The sequence below is a fragment of the Lissotriton helveticus genome, chromosome 11 (genome assembly GCF_964261635.1).
Source record: "Lissotriton helveticus chromosome 11, aLisHel1.1, whole genome shotgun sequence".
NCBI classification, from domain to species: domain Eukaryota; kingdom Metazoa; phylum Chordata; class Amphibia; order Caudata; family Salamandridae; genus Lissotriton; species Lissotriton helveticus.
In genome coordinates this window covers 238,511,055-238,532,688 of record NC_136072.1, presented here as the reverse complement: position 1 = coordinate 238,532,688, position 21,634 = coordinate 238,511,055, and the positions used below count along the sequence as shown (strand labels likewise).

The 21,634-nt window shown below is 49.0% G+C and overlaps 1 protein-coding gene across 2 annotated transcripts in view; it reads left to right on the top strand.

The window, feature by feature from the left end:
* Nucleotides 1–21,634, top strand: part of PFN2 (profilin 2) — a 103,103-nt gene that overhangs the window by 41,855 nt on the left and 39,614 nt on the right. For both annotated transcript variants that reach the window (XM_078668041.1, XM_078668042.1), the window contains exon 2: nucleotides 9,153–9,345. In XM_078668041.1, coding sequence (XP_078524167.1) covers nucleotides 9,153–9,345 — 193 coding nt within the window. The remainder of the gene's footprint in view (nucleotides 1–9,152; nucleotides 9,346–21,634) is intronic.

Genomic DNA, 21,634 nt, shown 5'->3' with positions numbered 1-21,634 from the left:
AGCATCATCACAGTATGTAGTTACAGAGATTGCACAAAAAGTACTTAACTCGATCCATTAAAAATACATTAAAATTCAATTTTATTTAAAATACATGTCCGAACAGCAAAAGAAACAACACAAGACGGAAACGTTTTTTTGCTTCTGTTTTTTGACAGTATTGATTGGGCCAGACTCTGTCCAGCTCACGGCCCTTAGAAAATGGAAAGTCTGCCACGGGTTCAGCCTTAATGTTTTCGAAACTGATGTGATTTATTTTTCAGCTTCCACTGCTCATCATTCGGAACTCAGTCATCTCTGCTACCAAACGCCCACTTCTGATAGATACATCTGCCGTGTGGATTCCTCACCTTGTGAATACCCCCTTGCGTCAGCAACATTCGGAAATTCTTTTTTCGTAGCCTCGCGCCGACGTGGACTCCTGACGTCATAGAGACACGACCTCGCTCGCGACTCCGCTGACGTCACCGACGCCTATAATAGGCCCACGCCGGCGTGATGACATCAGTTCCCTTTTTTCCGCGTCGTCGACGCTAACGGTTATCGGGAATCTCTGTAGCCAACAGATACTTTGTTGTCTTTATTATTAACATTTTCTGCGTCTCTGTATCCTGTCTCTTCGACAATGTCTTCAAAAAAGACCGGCTTCAAGCCCTGCAGAGAATGCGGCAAAATGATGTCCATTACCGACCCACACAGCGACTGCATCTGGTGCTTGAGTTCGGACCATGATGTGGAGGACTGCTCTTCGTGTAAGAAAATGAACCCGAAGGCCCTGAGAGAGAGAGAGGCGAAGCTCCTGGTGGCTAAAATGAAAGCTGGAAAAGGAAAATCGTCGAAGTCTCGTTCTCGAAGGGCGAGGTCGAAGTCGAGATCGAGGTCCAGGTCTAGATCTAGAGGAAGGTCGTCTTCGAAGTCGGCTTCGGACCATGTTTCGAAGAAGAGGAAACATAAGAAGAGGAGACATGAGTCCCGACGTCGTTCTGGTAAGGAGTCGGGGTCGAGGTCACCGAAGGTTCGTTCGAAGGTGGTGACCATTGAAGTTTCGGATCCAGAACCTGAAGGTGAGGCTTCCCCTTCTGAGTCACGGGCGCCGTCTCCGTCTCCGACTCCGAATCCGGCTCCGAATCCATCTCCGGCGCCGTCCCCGGTCCGAGATGAGGATGAGCCTCATGAGGATGAGGGTTCCGAGCCCTTAAGTGAGCCGAATCCGAACGCTCCTCGAGACAGGCCTGAAGGTTTTCATCCACCATTTCCTGCCCCAGGCCAGGACCCTTCTGCGTTTCTCAACGCGATGTATGGAGTCTTTTCGAGGTCATGGTACCCCTCTGGTGCACCTTCGGGTCCCATGGGTCCTTTGGCGTTTAACTTAGGAGTCCCTCACTCCTACCCTCCGGCTCCGTTTATGCCTTACATGCCGGCTCCGACGCCGCCGTGGCATTTTCCGGCTCCACCGAAGCCGTCGACGCCGGTTCCGGCTTCGCCAGCTCCGGGTCGACCTAGAACACATCCCTCTGAACCTGCGGATTCGATCCCGACGTCGATTCCGAATCCGTCGGAGCCGATGGTGGATCCGAGGGCAAAACGGGTCAAGATGAGATCCAGAAGAGAGGCTCAGCGCCTTCTGGAGGAAAGGAGGTTTTTGGACTCACAATCTGATCTCGAGGAGGGTGAGTTGGATGAAGATACTTTTGAAGATTTGGCAGAAGCAGGAAGCCTGGATTTCTCTCCAGAGTGGGAGTTACCATCAGGTTCTAGTACTCCTTCTAAGGACATTCAACCCTATCATTTGATTATGAGAAAGGCTGCCAGTCTGCTTAAGTTGACTTTGCCTACAGCAGAATTCAAATCTAATATTCTGACTGAAGTACTCCATTCTCCGAGTTCAGTGGTGGAACCTCTTCTTCCTTTCAATGAGGCTCTAACAGAGCCCATTCTGGAGGTGTGGAAAAAACCTTTGTCTGCTCCAGCTGTCTCTAAAAGTGTAGCCAGAAGATACAGGGTTGCCCCTGATGATCCTGCCTTTTTAACCTCTCACCCTTCACCGGAGAGTTTGATCATTCAGGCTGCATGCTCCAAAAAGAACATTAGTGCTTTCCCTCAGGTTCCTTTTGAGAAGGAAGCAAAGAAGCAGGATCAGGTGGCAAAGAAGTCCTTCTCCTCTGCCAGTATGGCATTGAAGTCATCAAATGCCACTTGCTTGATGGGGAGATATTTACACGCTCTGATGGACTCTTTACATGTTCTGGTTCCAAAAGTTCCTGATGACAGCAGGAAGGATTTTGAGGAAGTCATCTCTGACGCTCAGGCAGCGGCTCGCCAGGTCATTCAGAGCGGTTTGGATACTGTAGACTCTGTGGCGCGCATTATGGGCACTGCTGTCGCTACTAGGAGGTCTGCCTGGTTGAAATCCTCTGACTTTTCGGCTGATGTTCAGGCGACATTATTAGATCTTCCTTTCGATGGTTCAGGCCTTTTTGGGAAGAAGGCTGATGCGGCCCTTGAGAGGTTTAAAGATTGCAAGGCGACTGCTAAATCCCTGGGTCTCCAAATGAGAGGTTCTTCAACTGGCAGAAGATTCAGAGGTTTTGGCCGTCCTGCCTTTCGGAATTCCCGGCAAGGCCAGCAGCAGCAGCAGCAACAACAGCAGCAGCAAAACTCCTTATACAGGTCCTACAGGGGAAAGCAAAGAGTGCGTCCTCGTGGACGTCAGATCTCTTCCTCCTCCACTTCCTCCAACCCTCCTGCCCCTGAGAAGCAGCCCTAGATCCGACATTCAGGATCATGTGGGTCCGGTTGGGGGCCGGCTTACCCATTTTCTACAGGATTGGGAATCGGTTACGTCAGATCTTTGGGTTCTCAATCTTGTAGAAAATGGGTATGCCCTTCCCTTTCGGGAATTCCCTCCCAATTTCCCTCCTTGCCAAGGGTATTGCTCCGAGGAGCATCTGTCTCTTCTGCAAGAGGAAGTTTTAACTCTGATAAGAAAGGGTGCGATAGAGGTGGTCCCAGAGCAGGAAAGGGGTCAGGGATGCTACTCCCGGTATTTCCTGATTCCGAAGAAGGATGGCAGGCTTCGTCCAATCCTGGATCTCAGGATCTTGAATCTCTATCTGAAACAGGAGAAATTCAAGATGCTCACCCTTGCTCAGGTTCTTCAAGCGCTGCAAGAAGACTGGATGGTGTCACTCGACTTGCAGGATGCTTACTTTCACATCCCAATCCTGAAGTCGCACAGGAGGTATCTCCGTTTTACGGTGGGATCGCAGCACTACCAGTTTGCGGTCCTTCCGTTTGGACTTACTACTGCGCCTCGAGTCTTCACCAAGGTGATGGCAGTGGTGGCGGCACATCTCAGAAGGTCAGGGATTCCGGTATTCCCTTATTTAGACGACTGGCTGATCAAAGCGGAGTCGTCAGAGAGAGTGCTCCATCATTTGCGGGAGACAACCCAGTTGTTGTACAGGTTGGGTTTTTCAATAAATGTACCCAAGTCTCACCTGGTGCCCTCCCAGCGCAACCTGTTCATAGGTGCGGTACTGGACACAACCGTATGTCGTGCATTCCCTCCCCCTCAAAGGATTCGCGACATACGGGAGATGATTCCTTTGTTTTACAATGGAGCGGTCGTTCCAGTCCTGAAGGTCCTTCGCCTGCTCGGTCTGATGGCTTCATGCATTCTGTTGGTCAACCATGCACGCTGGCACATGAGGGCGCTCCAGTGGTGTCTCCGCAGGCAGTGGTATCAGCACAGCGGAGACCTCAGGGAGTCAGTGAGGATCTCCAGAGAAGCTGCAGCGGATCTGTCTTGGTGGGGCGTGGAAGGCAATCTGTCCCAAGGAAAGCCTTTTCAACTTCCCCCATCGGTGGCCACGGTGATAACGGATGCATCCACTCTCGGGTGGGGTGCTCATCTGGGGGATCTGGAGGTCAAAGGCCTTTGGTCTCCAGAGGAAAGGTTGCTTCACATCAACCTTCTAGAATTGCGGGCGATACGTTTGGGGCTCAAGGCCTTCCTCCCTTCCCTTCGCAGTCGGTCTGTTCAAGTCCTGACGGACAACACGACTGCGATGTGGTACATCAACAAGCAGGGAGGAGTAGGGTCGCAGTGTCTCTGCAGAGAGGCTCTGCGTCTCTGGTCCTGGGTTCAGGACCATCAGATTTGTCTGATGGCAAATCATCTGGCCGGTGTTCTGAACGTTCGTGCAGACAGTCTCAGTCGGCAGTTCTCTGCCGACCACGAGTGGAGGCTGCACCCGGAGGTGGTTCACGACATCTTTCAGATGTGGGGGACTCCTCGGGTGGACCTGTTTGCCACTCGCGAGAATGCGCACTGCCTGTCGTTCTGCAGTCTCCAGTATCCGATGCAAGGAGCCTTGGGGGACGCGTTTCAGTTGAGTTGGAAAGATCAACTCCTTTACGCGTTTCCCCCCATACCCTTGATTCCTCGGGTTCTGAGGAAGATTCGCCAAGACCGGGCCCAAGTCATATTGGTCGCTCCGGATTGGCCAAGAAGGGTGTGGTATACAGATCTACTCCACCTCTCCTCTCACCCGCCGCTCCGTCTCCCTCTCAGGGCAGATCTCCTCTCTCTGATGGAGGGGCAGGTTTTACACCCCCACCTCCAGACATTGCACCTTCATGCCTGGAGATTGAGCGGGGCAACCTGAATTCCTTTTCCCTCCCGCCTGACGTTGTGGATGTCATCTTGTCAGCCAGGCGTGACTCCACTAAGTCCATCTATTCTTATAGATGGGCGAAATTTGTCACGTGGTGTGGGGAAAGGTCTGTTGATCCTTTGAGGGCCCATTTGTCTAATGTTCTACAATTTGCTCTTTCTTTGGCGCGGCAGGGTCTGGCGGTTGCCACGGTAAAGGGTTACCTGTCGGCGCTGTCGGCTTTTCTCTGCTTGCCTGACCAGCCCTCTCTTTTTAAGTCTCCTGTGGTCTTAAGGTTTTTGAAGGGTCTTACTAATATGTTCCCTCCTTCACCTTTCATTGTGCCTCAGTGGGATTTAAATCTTGTATTGACCTTTTTGATGGGGGCTCCCTTTGAGCCTCTCCACAAATGTCCCATGAGGCTTCTTACCCTTAAGACAGTCTTCTTGGTGGCAATAACCTCGGCAAGGAGGGTTAGTGAGCTTCAAGCTCTTAGCTCCAAGCCCCCATTCCTGACCATTCATGTTGATAGAATGGTTCTTAGGACCAGGGCTGCTTTTCTGCCTAAGGTGGTAACTCCCTTCCATCTAGGACAGTCCATTACCCTACCTACCTTCTATCCTCCCCCTCACCCTTCCAAGGAGGAGGAGAGACTGCACCGTCTGGACCCTAAGAGGGCGGTGTCCTTTTACTTGGACAGATCCAAGGACTTTCGCTTGGAGGACCAGCTCTTCGTTGGATTTGCTGGCTGCAAGAAAGGAAGGGCGGTCCATAAAAGGACTTTATCGAGATGGATCGTCCTCTGCATAAAGATCTGCTACTCTTTGGCCGGTAAGGAACCACCAGAGGGTATAAGGGCTCATTCAACTAGAGCTAAGTCTTCAACCTCAGCATTGGCTAGAGGTGTGCCTGTGGAGGATATTTGTAGGGCGGCGACTTGGTCTTCCCTCCACACTTTCGCGAAGCATTACTGCTTGGATTCCGAAGTGAGGAGGGACGGCCATTTTGCGCGCTCTGTCCTTCAGGATTTCCTGGTTTAGAAGAGTGGACACCCTCCTCCGGGAGTGGGGACTGCTGTGGGACTCTATTCACAAGGTGAGGAATCCACACGGCAGATGTATCTATCAGAAGAACAAGTTACTTACCTTCGGTAACGCTTTTTCTGGTAGATACTATATCTGCCTGTGGATTCCTCACCGACCCACCCGCCTCCCCGTTGTCCACTCTTCTATGCCAGAGTTACTGTAGTGTAATATATATATATATTTTATTGTCAAGGAAATGTTTCAGTTGCTTTCCTGCTTTTGCTTAACACTGTGTGTTTTGCCTTGAGTACTGTGTACTGTGTATACTTGTATATTTCTACTGTCATTGGTCCGTCCGTGTGCCTCGATGGCACGGAAAAAAGGGCGGAACTGATGTCATCACGCCGGCGTGGGCCTATTATAGGCGTCGGTGACGTCAGCGGAGTCGCGAGCGAGGTCGTGTCTCTATGACGTCAGGAGTCCACGTCGGCGCGAGGCTACGAAAAAAGAATTTCCGAATGTTGCTGACGCAAGGGGGTATTCACAAGGTGAGGAATCCACAGGCAGATATAGTATCTACCAGAAAAAGCGTTACCGAAGGTAAGTAACTTGTTCATCTTCTCCCTCTACCAATAAGAAAGGAGTGCAGTTTGTCTTGATTTTACACAGCGGAGCCAGGGATGTGCGGGTACCAAGGAATTCAGGGTTTAGATTTAGAATGAAATACTCCCTGTATTGCGGCGGCACGATTTGTTCCTCGCTTTTAGATAAATCGACGTCGTTGTCCTTGACTTGCGGCCGCCTATTCTCGAGGAACACAAGGAGCTCGCGCATCACAGAGGAGGTCGCTCATTGGCCCCCACCCCTTCTCCTCCGGGAAATGACAGCGGGTGTCAACGTGAGAGAATACGCTGCTCCACGTGCTAATGATTTCCAAGTTCATTATTTTTCACTTGTTAACTCTCTTGATTATCTACGTTCAATACTTGGAGTGACTCTTTCCGGGAGCTGCACAGTGTCACGAAGTCCTTGTGCGAATGTCAATAGTTCAGCCCGGAATAGCTACCAAGGCCGTTCTTTTCATTTCCTTGTTGCAGATTATTCGTGGCATCTGACTCGCTGCAGATATTCTAATATTTTTTTGTTCCTTCTCGTCACCTGGGTAGCAATTGTGAGTGTAATTGTACATTGCATTATATAGCGCTTACTATCCCCGACGATGAGTCGAAAGCACTCCATAACCCAACAAGGGTTATGAAAACATGTTCTTTGCTCACATAGATTGATTATGCACTCAGCTGTCTGTTGTACGTGCACCACAATATGCTTACAACGTGTGCAGTCTCCGAAGCTGTACGTCGTTACCGAAAGCACAGTGACAGTCCAGTATGCAAATAAACACAGTGCTAGGTGCTTGTGTGCTGACAAAATGGCCGTCTCTTCATCGCGGGCGCACTCTGGAAGTCAGGCAGCCTTTGTTTGGACGTGGGCGGGGCTTGTTAAAGAAACAGGAAGTAACCGCCGAGGAGGACGTCCGAAACATGCAGGCTCCACGCTGAAGTCCCGGGGCGCTTCAGAGAGACCGGGCGAAAGAGCGAGGGCAGACTGCATGGCAACAGAGGCAACACGGGGCTCCCGAGTGGTGAGGAGACCCCTGCGGCGTGCCAAAAGACGGCCCAGGAACCTGCACACCGAGCCGGTAAGTGAGAGCTTGCAGGCGGGGCGGGGCGCGGGGGGGGGGGGGGGGGGATTGTCTGTGCGTGTACTCGTGTGTGGGCGTGGCGGCGGGGGGCGGGCCTGGGGAGGTGTAGTGTGTGTCTGTATGTGTGCGCTCGTGTCTGCCTGCGTGTGCATGTGTTGTGAACAGCCTGCTCTGTGTGTGTGTGTAGGTGCGGCGGCGAAGGGGGGGGGAGGGAGGAGGTGTGGCTGTGACTGTGATGTACGCGGCTGTGATGTGCGCATGCGTGAGTGTGCGCGTGCAAGCAGCTGAATCCAGCCGGGGAGAAGCGCGTGACAGTTTTTGGTCCGTCATTCCCCCGTGTCAGCTCGCTATAAGTCTCCGACCCTGGACGCATCCTTCGGATGCGAATTCCAGGGCGAGACCTAAAAAGCAGTTGACAATGACCAGAGCTGACTGAGTCAGAGAGGTCTTTAAATCACTTTCAGCCACTGCACAGCAGATGCGCTGCTGTAAAACATGGCTGCAAAACATTGACCGCCAATAGCTTTCGTAGGTGAAATCTATTGGCTTTCACAATACCTCCTTCCTTTTCCTTAACTGCCCCTTGCTGCAGACTGTTAGCCACTCTATGGTGTTCAGTTGCTTCATAGACCGGAACATCCTTCTGCACTGCTCTATTGCTCCCGTATGCCCCCTTTTTCTGTTTTTTACTAGAACTCGTGAACTACAATATGCTGCTGGGCAGCTTTTGTCTTGATAATGTACTTTCCTCAATCAACTTTTTACTTTTTCATTTACCACTCCGAGATGGGTGTTCACATTGTTGAACAAAAGAAATATTGTTTAAAAAGAAAAAAACCTGCCATCTGCATCATACTGGTGACACCTATTCCTGTATAAGTGAACTTGGTGGGGGCTATTGGGCAAAAAAAAGTACCTGCAGCATCTAGATTGTATTATAATTGCATTTATATAGCGCTTACTACCCCTGATGAGGTGCCGAAAAAGCGCTTCGACGAGTAGCACGCTATTCCGGAACCCATAAGGGATTAGTGGTGAATTAGTAAAATGAAAATATGAAAGTAATTTGAGCGGGGGATGTTTTAGTTATTTGGATTGACACGGATGGTGGAGGGATAGAAGGGGGGGAACTTGCATTTATATATCGCCTGCTACCCTTGATGGGATGCTGAAGCGAGTAACATGCCTATTCTTTGTGAAAGATGCACAGGCATACGTGTTCAGGCTCAGGCCTGTCATGTTGGGTGCGGTGAATGATGGTTTTAAAACATTTTTTTTTAACTAACAGTAGTAGAAGCAACCAAAGCCAAAAAGTCAACTACATCCTTTATAAGGGCAAGACCATTTGTTTTTGCCAATGCTTGATTAAACTGTTTCTGGCAAACTCATTTCATCTTTAATAAACGTGATAAATCTAATGGATGAGTTAATTTTTTTTCTTGTGGTCTGCAAATTTGATTTTTAAGAATCAACTGCTTGCTACGGACACCTGCTGTGATCGTCAGGGTCTTCTCATCCTTTGGTCCATTGGTTAATAAGTTGTGTACCACGAAATTTGTTAATATTAACATCTTTTAATTCATGTTGTTAGAAACACCAAAACGTCTGCATGGTGCGCTACAAAAGTCTCATTTGAAGTAGGACAGTGATATTAACGTATTTTGCTTATATATGGCACTATGTATATTTTGAACCTATACTGTAACATGACGTTTTTAAAAGTTAAAAGTCTTGTTAAATTTAAACACATTTTTTTTCTTTTGCCAGCCTGCTGAAATAGATGTACTGATAGGAAAAGACCGTGAGGGATTTTTCACTGGCGGTTTGACTATTGGTGGAAAGAAGTGCTCTGTGATCAGAGATAGTATGTTTATTGACAATGACTGCACAATGGACATCAGGACGAAGAGTCAAGGTGGTGAGCCAACATACAATATTTCTGTCGGCAGAGCTGGAAGAGGTAACCTTCAGTTTGTGAACTGTGTGCATGTGTTTTTGTTTCCGTCTGTACTTTGATAAATCAGCTATTATTACAGATTATTTTGCTTGTTATTCTGGCGAAATAATATGTTGGAAGGATTAAGTTCTCAACACCCATAGGGGAGAGAAATATATTTTGATAACAATCACCCGAGTGTTGGCTATGGAAAGTAAATATTAATAGGTTTTGTTCTTGGTTGTCGCTTATATGGGAAACATCTGTATCGGAATTAGGAGTCGTAGAAGGGTGGTATAAGAAATGTTGAAATGCTTCAGGTTCTAAATGAAGCACAAACAGGTGGCAAATGCTTGAATGTTAAAGAATGTATTTTTGGTAAGCAACCTTTGGGTCTTGATCGTGTCTACATTGACATTCATAAGCACTGAACTGAGTAGTTCTGTTAGGGTGGGATTCTAGATCACTTTTCAAAATAAATGACTGTAAAGTCATTTGAAAAGACTAGTAGAAAAACACAACAATTTTCTAACCTGTCTTCAAACTAGGCTTGTTAAATTGTTGTTTTATGTAAAAACTACAATTTAGTCTAATGAAGAAACTAGCAGAGATCTAAGTCCACTTTAGAAAACAAATTAGATCAAAGACTAAAATATAGAATCCCAGAATGGGGTTCTATTACCTAAAAAGTCCTGTGCCACAACAGGTCAGGTTGATTATCAAAAATGGAGCGTCTCGGCAACAGTCTGCAGATTGCATATAAAAGAACAATAAAGGGTGTAGTAAAAGGAGTCTCAAATCTGATTCTACACCTACAATCATCCTGTTAATGAAGCATGGGAACACCGCCATGGTCAGTGCATCATTCAAAAATGAATACAGCGAAAGCAAGGACAGATAAACCTCACATACATACAAAATGCTGACTGCACTTGTATACAGAGTGGGCCTTAGAGATGTTTTATTAATGCCTACGCTCATGCTGGGAGAAAGGTCTATACAACACCAACTTGAAAGGGTAATGACTTTTTATTTATTTAAAGGAGGTTGATTAGAATTTGGGCCCTTGGAAAATGAGATTTGCCACAGTGTTATCGGTGTATGACAACTCATGGGTCACGGATTGGCTTGTATATAGTGTAGGTAAAATATCATGAGTGACGAAACTACAGTAGTAAGTTTTACAAATTGCAAAATGGCCCCCTTTTTGTACCGTGTTCTGTAAGTGATACATAACTTGAATGTTGATAAACCCATATGTCAATAGATTAGACAATGAAAGGAGATACAGAAAATGAAAAATGTATTATATTTGTCATTAACATGATTGTAAGACCGTGTAATGGGAGCACAGCAGTGTACATATACGATGTGCTGTAGCCATTTAGGTGTAGTTGGGGGCTGAGCAAAATTACATTTACTGAAGTGTAGAATATTTCATATTGCATTCCTCCATTATATTTAAATCATTAGTAATACTGTCAATACATCAGAATGAGAAATTTCCTAACTGTCGTAATAAAGTTTCGATTCTATTAAGGACTCGGAGGCGAGGATTATGCTGTACTTTCTCCACTTTATTTTTACAGCAGCCATTCAAAATAAAACATTAAACAACTACATTTCCCATGCTAACTTTGGACTGCCTCCCTTTTTTCTTCCCCATTCCTATCAATGGTCCACCCTGATCTCCAGCCAATGAGTGGGGAGCCGTGCTAGATAGTCCCTCATCTCTATTCCTCATGCCTCTTTCGACGCGTGAGAGCCACATCCTTTTCCTCATGAGTTTTGTTTATTCGCATCTCCTCCTGCAACAAAAGGCACATATTATACCCATCACCTGGCTTAGGTTTATCCTGTGAACAAACTGTTAATGGATTCAATCCTAACCGACTACCACCAGCATGGTGAGCAGCATATCCAGAAAAAACGAAAAATCGGTATTTACTAGTCACTGGGGGGGTAATGCTGGGTGGGATAATTCTTGCCTCCGAGTCCTTAATACAATTGAAACTTTCCGTTACGATAGCTAGGAAAGTTTTCATTCTATTTCAGGACCGCAGGCTCGGACTATACTAGTTCAAAGCTTACTTACCACCAAACTAGCCAGATCCAGGATTGGTTTAAAATAGAACATCTTAAAGGCTGAGTCCGTAGACCAATCCGCTGCATTGAGGATATCCTTTAATTGTGCCGAGAGGGTTAAGGCTTTGGAAGCAATCACACCGCGGGCCGAATGAGCACCAAACATGTGCAGAATGCCAGCCTCCTGCATCACCCATCTAAGCCAACGAGCAATCGTGGGTGAGGAGACTGCTCTATGAGGTTTTCTCAGAGCAAGGAGGAGCTGTCGTTCCCCGGGAGGTCGGAACTCTGCGGACATTTCCTCATACGCCTTGAAACAACGCACAACTTGGAGGAATCCGGGAAGGCCGGATAGGAAACAGAACTGGTTCCTCATTTCTTCCGTCTACGGATCGTAAACGTCACACCAGATGGTAAGAAAGTGCGCCCTATGATATCCAGGGCCCGCACATCAAAGACCCTCCGACAGGAAATTAAGCAGAGCAACATGGCCGGCTTGGCCGAGTGCTCCTTCTTGGACAAGAAGCGATTGGGTTGGCAGGATAAGAAGAGATTGAGGACCATGTTAAGATCCCATAACGCCAACTAGCGTGGTTCTGGTGGAAGGGACAGGCGCACACCCCTCAAGAGTCTACACACAAAGAGGTGTTCAGCGATAGGTGCGCCGTACACTGGGAGGTGGTTTGCCAAACGAAAGGAATTGATCGACCTGTAGCCCAAGAAATTCAGAATGTGGATCCCATCCGCTGTCTCCGGATTGAGACAAAGTCTCAAACACCAACGGGTCCAACGCCATGAGTGACCTAGACGACAACCACCCCCACCCCCCCCATGAAGCGGCGCGCACGAGCTTGTGAGGGCATTGCTCCATGATGAGGCTGTCCTCTAGATAGACAATCAACCGGAGCCCTTGCTGCCCGCAGGCGTTCCACAACCAGCCTGAAAACCTTCGTGGCGCACAATAGGGCGGAAGAGAGTCCAAAAGTTAGGGTGGTGAACTCGTAAGTTTGGTCGTTTCAGAGGAACTGCAGGAACCGCCGGTGAGGGGGAAACACAGGAATTTAGAGCTAGGCGCCCCTGAGATCCAGACTAACCATTCGTTTAGTTCGCGGAGGTTGATAACCAGTTGCTGCCCCAGTCTGCCTTGTCGACCAAAAAGATATTGCTGAAGAAGCCCTGTGGGTGTGGGTTCGCTCGAACAATGGGCCCTTTGGCTAGAAGGGAGTGCACCTCCTCGTTCACCAGCTGTTCCTCGCCGTCCAAAAACCGGAGCGGTTGAGGGGCGACTGCTTGCCAGGGGGAGTCTTAAAACTATTTGATAACCCCGCACAGCCTGCAACACCCAAGCATCGTTTATGATGGAAGTTCGGGCTGGGAATACATTTGTCAGCCTAGCCCCTACTTTTACAAGGGAAGAAGGGAGAACACTCACCGGAGCCATTCGAAGCAGCTGCGTCTCTGCCACCTCCTTCCTCTGCCACATCATCCTCGGGTGGGATAGAAGTTAGCGAATCTGGCCTGGTTCTGAAGCTAGCCTTGGCAGGAGCCTTGACCCCTGCAGGGTATTGATTATTTTGGGCGGCTGGACGAGCGGCCCGTATCTCTGCCGGCCCCATGGAAAACCCGGTTTGCGGAAACTTGCTTCATGGATGTCTGTGCCTTATCGAAGGAAGTGAATGTATTAACACACTTCCCTAATTCCTGTATAAAGGGTTCCCCAAAGAGAACCCCGCCCACCCCCATCCCCCCTGTGTAATAGAGCCCGCCTTGGTCTGCTAAGCCCCCCAGTTTGGGGTCGACTTTAATCAACGGGGAGCGGCACCGCTGTCGATAACACGCAATTTGCGTTGCCCAAGAAAATGACCGCCCTCTGTGTCCAGGCTGATAGTGTCCGGTGATACCACAGAGGCTGAGGCCTCCTCGGCCATATCCAAAATGTTAGTAAGGGAACCCAGGGCGTCCAGCAGCTTATCCTGGCACGCCCGCCAGGGCCTATCGATTCCCCTTCTGAGGATCTTTCACAAACTTTTGGAGGAAGGTGGCCCTTCGTCCAATCTCTGGGGTCATGGCCACTTTCCTTTCCAAGGACGGGCGGGGGAATTCCGTTCTAAGGCAGTTATGTGCCTCCTTTTCCAAAGATTTCCGAATGCGCCCGGGCCACATAGTTTTCTATCTTCTCTGCCGGGGCCCATTTGAAGGATCTTGGGTGAACTATGTCCTCACCCTGGTCCTCATCCTAGGGTTCCATTGCCAAGGTACTCACTGAACAGGGCTAACTGGCATGTGACTGTAATTTGGGCCTGAGTGCTTAATGGGTGTGCCCAATAACTATTGGGGCAAGCCTCACGGGTTACGCTCGGGCCACATATTTACACCCCAGTGTACAATCAATAAGAGGGCCCTCCTGGGAGTTTCCCCACAGGTCTGCAGGCCTGTAATATGTACTATGGACCCCTCTTTTGGGGCGTAAAGCCTGTCGCAATACTTTACCCTGAATCCGGTGTCAACTTGGAAGAAAACCGGTACAGACCCCCGCGGGGGCATCACTCTCAAGGGGCAAAGGCTCATGCGGTCGGCGTGCAGCTCAGATTCCTCGGGAATGAAAGGAATTCGGGCTGTGCGTCACCTAGGCGTGGGAGGACCACACGACAGAGCCGCCCCACAAAGGAAACCACAGCTGCGATGAACCAATAACTTTCCAGCGGCTGTGAAAGGTAATATAACCTTTGCTAGAGCTCGAAACGGCAACATCTGCTACACGCAAAGAAAAACAACCTAGCACATTGCCAAAACAATGCCTTAACATGCATTCAACGAAGAGGAAAAAGCCTACTTATCTTGGCTGTGAGCTGCGAAGAAACAGGCATGAGGAATAGACGAGGGACTTTCAATGGCACGGTTCCCCTCTCATTGGCTGGAGATCAGGATGGACTGTTGGCCTGCCTCCCTTTTTTCTTCCACATTCCCAAGTTACATGGGAAATGTAGTTATTTAATGTTTTAATTTGAATGGCTGCTGTAAAAATAAAGCGGAAAAAGTACAGCATAGTCTGAGCCCCCAGTCCTGACATAGAATCCAATTACAATCCGCTTTGCTGAGTAATAGCTGTAGGGCACCAAGGGGATTGGACCACAAGTTTGATCTGCCAGCTTTTTTTGTGTGCTTTAAACAGAGCAGTACTATGCACATGTTTAACACTAAATTGAACGTGGACTAAGTGGGCCTAAGGCAGCCTTTCCTCCCGGACTTCAGTAGGGCAGTGTCAGCTGCCCCCTCCAGCCAGCTGCCACGGATTGATTCGGGAGCTGCGTCCAACACTTCCAGCGACCGGTTGCACTTATGCCTTCCATAGAAGTCCAGAGACATAAAAGTGAAAAATGTACATGAGCCACCAAGCATGGGGTAACGTGTGAACAGATACAGCTCTAGAAAAAATATTTTTCATTTTGACACCCCCTTTTCTACTTCATTGCTTTTTTTTTTTTTCCACTCTTATACCTTCATTTCTTCTTTTGTTTCCCTGGCTTTATTTATTTGCTTGAACATATGGTTTGGGTTCACCAGTGGTGATCAGGCTTACCGGCTTGCACATGTGTGAGTAGTTAATAAAGGCTGGCTTTATTTTTCTGTGCAGCCTGATTCTTTTATTCCTCATTTTATAACCAAAGAAAGAAATAAAAGTCCCATAATACAAAGTAAAAAAACAAAACTGTATGGATACACTACTCCTGCAGAGAGGAAACTTGGGAGATCTCTGCTCCACCCCTTCTTCTCTTAACTTAACAAAGAGTTCCAGAAGCTCAGGAGCCTCGAATAGGACCAATAAGCAATTAAATTAACTGGAAACCAAGGTACATGAACTGTCGGAAGTGTCCTACTTGTGTATACTTTAAACATGGAGTACTTTGCACTTTGCATGCCTTTGTGCAATGTTAATGCAAGCGTGTTTTTCTTGGGCTATACCCTCCCCACCCTCCTGTTGTCGTTGCTTTTTCCCTCCCATCCCCTCCTGTTGCGTTTCCCCTGCCCCCCCACCTGCCATAAGAAAAACCACTGGCAAAGCCATTCAGCTTTAGCAGTGCGAGAGCTATTGGCTTTGTCGGTCTTTTAGCCATGTTATATATCAGCATGGCTGCTGTTCAACAAGGCTGAAAGTCAGGGAAATTAGTGCCAAGACGCTGCTTTACAACATTGCTAAAAGACCTTGGCAAGGTCAAAAGCTCTTGCATTGCCGCAGCCTTTTGGCTTTGACAATGCTCGTATTTACTCTGAACTTGAAAGTCAATAATGCCCATTCTGATGGATACATTTGCCTCTGGATTCCTCACCTTATGAATATCCACCTGCGCCAGCATTCTGGAATTTTTTCGTAGCTCTCTGCACCAACGAAGTCGTCACAGCTTCATGGCTCCGACTCCGCATGAGGTCACCGGAGCCATAAGAAGACCACGTCGGCGTGCTGACGTCAGTTCCTTTTTTTTCGCGCTACAAGCTAGCAAATTTTCTGGGACTCTCCTATCTTTATACTGCTACTTTGTTTCGAGACTTTGGTTGTCTGTTTTCGAATATGTCTGTTCCTAGGAGATCCGGTTTCAAACCTTGTAAGGAATGCGGAGGTCACATGTCAATCACTGACCCGCATGATGACTGTCTTTGGTGCCTTTCGAATGATCACGAGGTTGAAGGTTGTTTATCTTGTAGGAAGTTGAACCCGAAGGCCCTGAAGAAAGGGAAGCTAAACTCTTCATATCTAAGATGAGAAAGGAGAAAAGAGGTCGTAAGAGATCAAAGTAGAGGTCGAGGTCGTCTACTTCGCATGGATCCAAGAGAAGGCACAAGAAGAAGAGGAAGCATGGGTCTCGACGTTGATCGTCGAAGTCTCTAGCTTCCAAGTCGGCTTCTCCGGCTCCTCGACGTTGTGTGAAGGACTTCTCCTTAGCCTTCTGAGTCTCCAGCCCGATCTCCTTATGTGTGTTCTCCGGCGCCGGTTGATGCTTCGGATGAGGCTTCGAATCCTGTAGAAGAGCCTCCGGCTGTTCCTTCTGCTCCTGAGGCTCCTCCTTTGACTCCATTGGATCCGACTTCGGAGACTCCTCCTAAAGTCGAACCGGCGCAGTATCCTTCGTTCCCAACGCCGGGTTCGGACCGGTCTCATTTCATAGATGCGATGTATGGTATTTTTTACCAGAGCTCATGCCCCTCTGGAGCCCCTTCGGGTCCCATGGGCCCTTTGGCACTTAATTTGCATGTGCCTCAGGATTATCCTCCGGCCCCCTTTATGCCTTATATGCCGATGGTGCCGTCATGGCAGGTTCCGGCGCAGAGGGTGTCTGTCGTATGAGCAGTCCCCGGCTCCATCTGGTGTCCATTCTTCCCGGGTTTGTTTGATGCAGGTTGCTGTCACGGAGCCTCCTTCGTTGCCGGAGCCGCGGATGGCACCGCCGATGCCTAAGATGCGGTCAGAAAGAGAAGCACAAAGGCGGATTGACGAGGAGCAATATCAAACTGGTGACATGGAGGAAGGAGAAAATTATGAGTCTGAAGAGTTGTGTAAGGCAAGTGGTTTGGATGTCTCTCCAGAAGGGGATTTTGTCGCAGAAGGCTTCTCCTAAGGATGTAGCTCCTTATGTCATTAAGAAGGCAGCTGAACTGTTGGACCTACAGCATCCTATGGCTGAATACAAGCCTAATCTTCTAACAGAGGTGCTTCACTCTCCATCTGTGGTGGAACCTTTTACCCTACAATGATGTACTGACTGAGCCTATATTAGAAGTTTGGATTAATCCTCTTTCTGCTCCTGCAGTTTCTAGATCTGTTTCTAGAAGATATTGACCAGCTCCAGGGGACCCTGATTTTCTTACTTCTCATCCATCACCCCAAAGTTTGGTGGTTCAGGCTACATGCTCTAAACAGTCGGTAGGGTCTTTTCCTCAAGCACCGGCTGATAGGGACTCAAAAGAGCTTGAGCAATCTGCAAATAAAGTTGTTTCTTCAGCCAGTATGGCCTTGAAATCCACCAATAAAACTTTTCTTTTGGGGAGATATATTCGTGTCCTTATGGACTCTGCCAAGCAGATTCTCCCAAAGTTATTGGAAGAGGATCGGACCACCTAAAGTGACGTCTTGGCGGACTCTCAGTCTGCTGCTCGACAAGTAATCCAGTCGGGTCTGGACACTGCGGATTCAGTGGCAAGGGTGATGGGTTCATTTGTTGCTACTAAAAGGCATGCATGGTTAAGAGGATCTGGCTTTTCTCCGGGTGTGCAAGCTGCCCTTTTTTTGATCTTCCATTTGACGGTTCTAAGCTCTTTGGGGAGAAGCTGACTGCGTTGCAGAAAGTTATAGGCCGCAAAGCCATGGCTTTGCGATCTATCAAGAGGCTATGGTTACAGAAGATACTGTGGTTTTGGGAAATCTTCCTTTCGCTCCCGTAGGCCTCAGCAACAACAGCAGCAGTAAAACTTTGTATAAACCCTACAGAGGTAAAGGCAGCGGTCGCCTTAGTGGAGCTGGACGACATCCCTCTTCTTCTTCCTCCTCCTCTTCTACCTCCCCTACCCCTCCCGGTAATGCAGCAAAGCGGCCCTAGATCCACCATCCTGGATCATGTGTGTCCTGTGGGAGGCCGGCTTACCCATTTTCTACAAGATTAGAGATTAATCACTTCAGACCTTTTGGGTTCTAGATCTTGTAGAAAATGGGTATGCCCTTCCCTTTAGGGAATTCCCTCCTCCTTACCCTCCTTGTCAGGGGTTTTGCACGGAGGATCATTTGCTTCTCTTCAGAAGGAGGTTCTTACCCTGTTGCAAAAAGGTGCGATATAGATGGTTCCGGAGCAGGAAAGGGTTCCGGAGTGCTACTCCAGGTATTTCCTGATCCCCAAGAAGGATGGCAGGTTAAGTCCCATCCTGGATCTCAGAATCTTAAATCTGTTTCTCAAACAGGAGAGGTTCAAGATGCTTACTCTAGCGCAGGTTCTTCAGGCGTTGCAACAAGAGGACTGGATGATGTCCATCGACTTGCAGGATGTGTATTTTCACATCCCATTCCTGAAGTCGCACAGGTAGTATCTCCGTTTCACGGCTGGATCTCAACACTACCAGTTTGCGGTCCTTCCGTTTGGTCTTACTACCGCACCTCGAGTCTTCACCAGGGTGATGGCAGTGGTGGCTGCCCATCTCAGGAGGTCGGGGATTTCAGTTTTCCCCTACCTGGACGACTGGCTGTTGAAGGCAGAGTCTCCAGAGATGGTGAGTCCTCATTTGCAGGTTACAGCCCAGCTGTTGTACAAATTGGGTTTTTCAATAAATGTACACAAATCTTACCTGGTGCCCTCACAGCGCAACCTGTTCATTGGGGCAGTACTGGATACCACTGTGTGTCGAGCATTCCCTCCTCCGCAAAGGTTTCTCGACAAACAGGAAATGATTCCTTGTTCTACAATGGAGCGGTTGTTCAGTTCTGAAGGTCCTTCGCCTGTTCGGTCTGTTTGCTTCCTGCATCCTGCTGGTCAACCATGCATGCTGGCACATGAGGGCGCTCCAGTGGTGTCTCCGCAGGCAGTGGTATCTCCGCAGGCAGTGGTATCAGCACAATTGAGATCTCAGGGAGTCTGAGGATCTCCAGAGAAGCTGCAGCGGATCTGTCTTGGTGGAGCGTGGAGGGCAATCTGCCTCAAGGAAAGCCCTTCATCTTCCTCCATCAGTGGCCACAGTGATAACTGATGCCTCTACCCTAGGGTGGGGTGCACATCTGGGGGATCTGGAGATCAAGGGTCTTTGGACTCCAGAGGAAAGGTTGTTTCACATCCATCTTTTGGAATTGCGGGCGATACGTTTGGCACTCGAGGCCTTTCTCCCTTCCCTTCGCGGTCAGTCGGTTCAGGTCCTGACGGACAACACTGCCACGATGTGGTATGTCAACAAGCAGGGAGGAGTAGGGTCGTACCGTCTGTCGAGAGGCATTGCGGCTCTGGTCCTGGGCTCAGGGTCATCGGATTTACTTGATGGCAAATCTGGCCGGAGTGCTGAATTTGCGTGCGGACAGTCTGTCGGCAGTTCTCCGCCGACCACGAGTGGAGGCTTCATCCAGAGGTGGTTCAAGACATCTTTCAGACGTGGGGAGCTCATCGGGTGGACCTGTTTGCCACTCTCGAACGCGCACTGCCTGGCATTCTGCAGTCTCCAGTTTCCAATGCTGGGAGCGTTGGGGGAAGCGTTTCAGTTTAGTTGGAGTTCACAACTACTGTTCGAGGCATGTGGGCTGCTGAATTTATATCTATGCATAGATCGCCGCCTAGTGTTGGGTCCGGATGATTGCACATTGTTGTCCTGGAAGAGTCTTCGAAGTATCACGAGATAGGTGGCTCCTCCCCTGGACTACAGTGTGCATGGGCATCCACTCCATGCTCAGATTGTTTTTTTCCGCCATTGGGTTCGGATGTACTTCTTAACTCAAGTTTGGTATATATATTAGTTACTCTTATTCTAGGCCAAAAGGCCGTAGGGACGTCAGTATTGTCTTTCGTTCAGTGCCTTTACCTTTCCAGTTCTTTCGACTGGACTTCGGAAGACTTTTCTGCCTTTCGACACCAAAGGCCCTCGACTATCGACTATGGAACGGAGCCCGTTCAAGCGCTGCCCTGTCTGAAACTCTAAATATCCACACATCGACGTGCATCCGGTGTGTTACAAATGTCTCTCACCGGACCACAATGAAGACCGCTGTATGGCCTGTTCGAAAATCAGGTAGAAGAAAACTCTCAGTCTTCGACGCGCTGCACGACAGTCGGCTCGAATCGGCAACGGACCCGGAGAATATCTTCGGTGGTGACGACTAAGAACATGTACATGAAGAGGATCCGGAGCACTCGGATCCTGCGTCGGAGCCAGACTCCACCTACAACGAGGATGAGGAAGAACTCTACGTCCATGATGAAGACATCGTCGAGGTAGGGGACAACGTACAACCTACTGGAGCCGTTGATGACAACTCAAGCGAGGAGCTAGGCCCAACCACAGTAGCGGGGCCTCATAAAGACTCTTCCACGGCTCAGGGCGAGGCATCGCCGGAAGGCCTTAGCCAAGATCTTCAACACCGTTCTCTAGCCCCGCCTCAAGGCCCGACTAAGAACATTTCCAAAGAGCCATCGGTCGATCGACCACACTCAGTGGACAAACCGAAACCAACAGCACTGGTTAAGAAAACCGTTGACTCGACGACTTCGGGACACTCCCAAGTCGAAACGTTCGGGCGACCCCTCGGGGTCGAGAGGGGGCGTCGAACCTAAGATCGGATCGACTACGCCTGTGTCTGCAGTAAAACAAGTCACGCTCCCGTCGACTGCCGGATCCAAAGATGGCGGCTCTTCCGAAGGACTCGAGGCCCAAAAGAACATCGATCCGAAGACTAAAAAGCCACTGTTGGTCAAGGCCTTCGACCCGAAGACGAAAGTTGGATCGAAAGACCTGAAGGCGTCTAAGACCAAGGGCGCTCCTGCACCGCAGCAACGGCTCGAATCGACACACGGCCTCAAACGCACTGAACTGTCGAAGTCGGTAGAATCAAAGACACCGACTCCATCAAAAAAAGTCAGTCCGTCGCCGATGCTTACGGCGCCGATGAAGTTCGGACTACCCCCAACAGCACGGCCTAAACAGGTTCTACATACACAGGCTACCGACTTTTCCAAGTCGACGTCGGTTGCCGCGACCACTCAGCCTCGGTCGGACGACGTTGTGTTCCATCCACCGTCTCACAACAACCAGTCCAAACTCTACATCGACTCTGAATCGGGTCGACTCACCATTTACAAGCGAAAAATCAGGCCTGAAACGCCTATGGAACATTATAGGATATCGCTATAGAAAGAGAGACTCTACCACCTCTCCTGTTCTTTTTGAGACCATGCAATCATATGATCAGGACTATACCTACTCTCCCACAAATGTCACTGAGGATGTGTAAGAAGGGGACAATGAGGACCAGTTTAACTATCCCATAGACACTGATCAAGATGAGTCCCAGCCGTGGGCTGACACTGTGGACCCTGCTGAGCCACACACCACCCCTGATACTCTTTCATATGCTATCAAGCCATCGCCTACTGAAGATACTGCTGCGTTCAACGCACTGATTGAGAGGGCGGCACATAACCATGACGTAGATATGCACGCTGACCCAGTGGTGGAAGACTTTCTTTTTGATACGTTCTCCACTTCAAAAAGG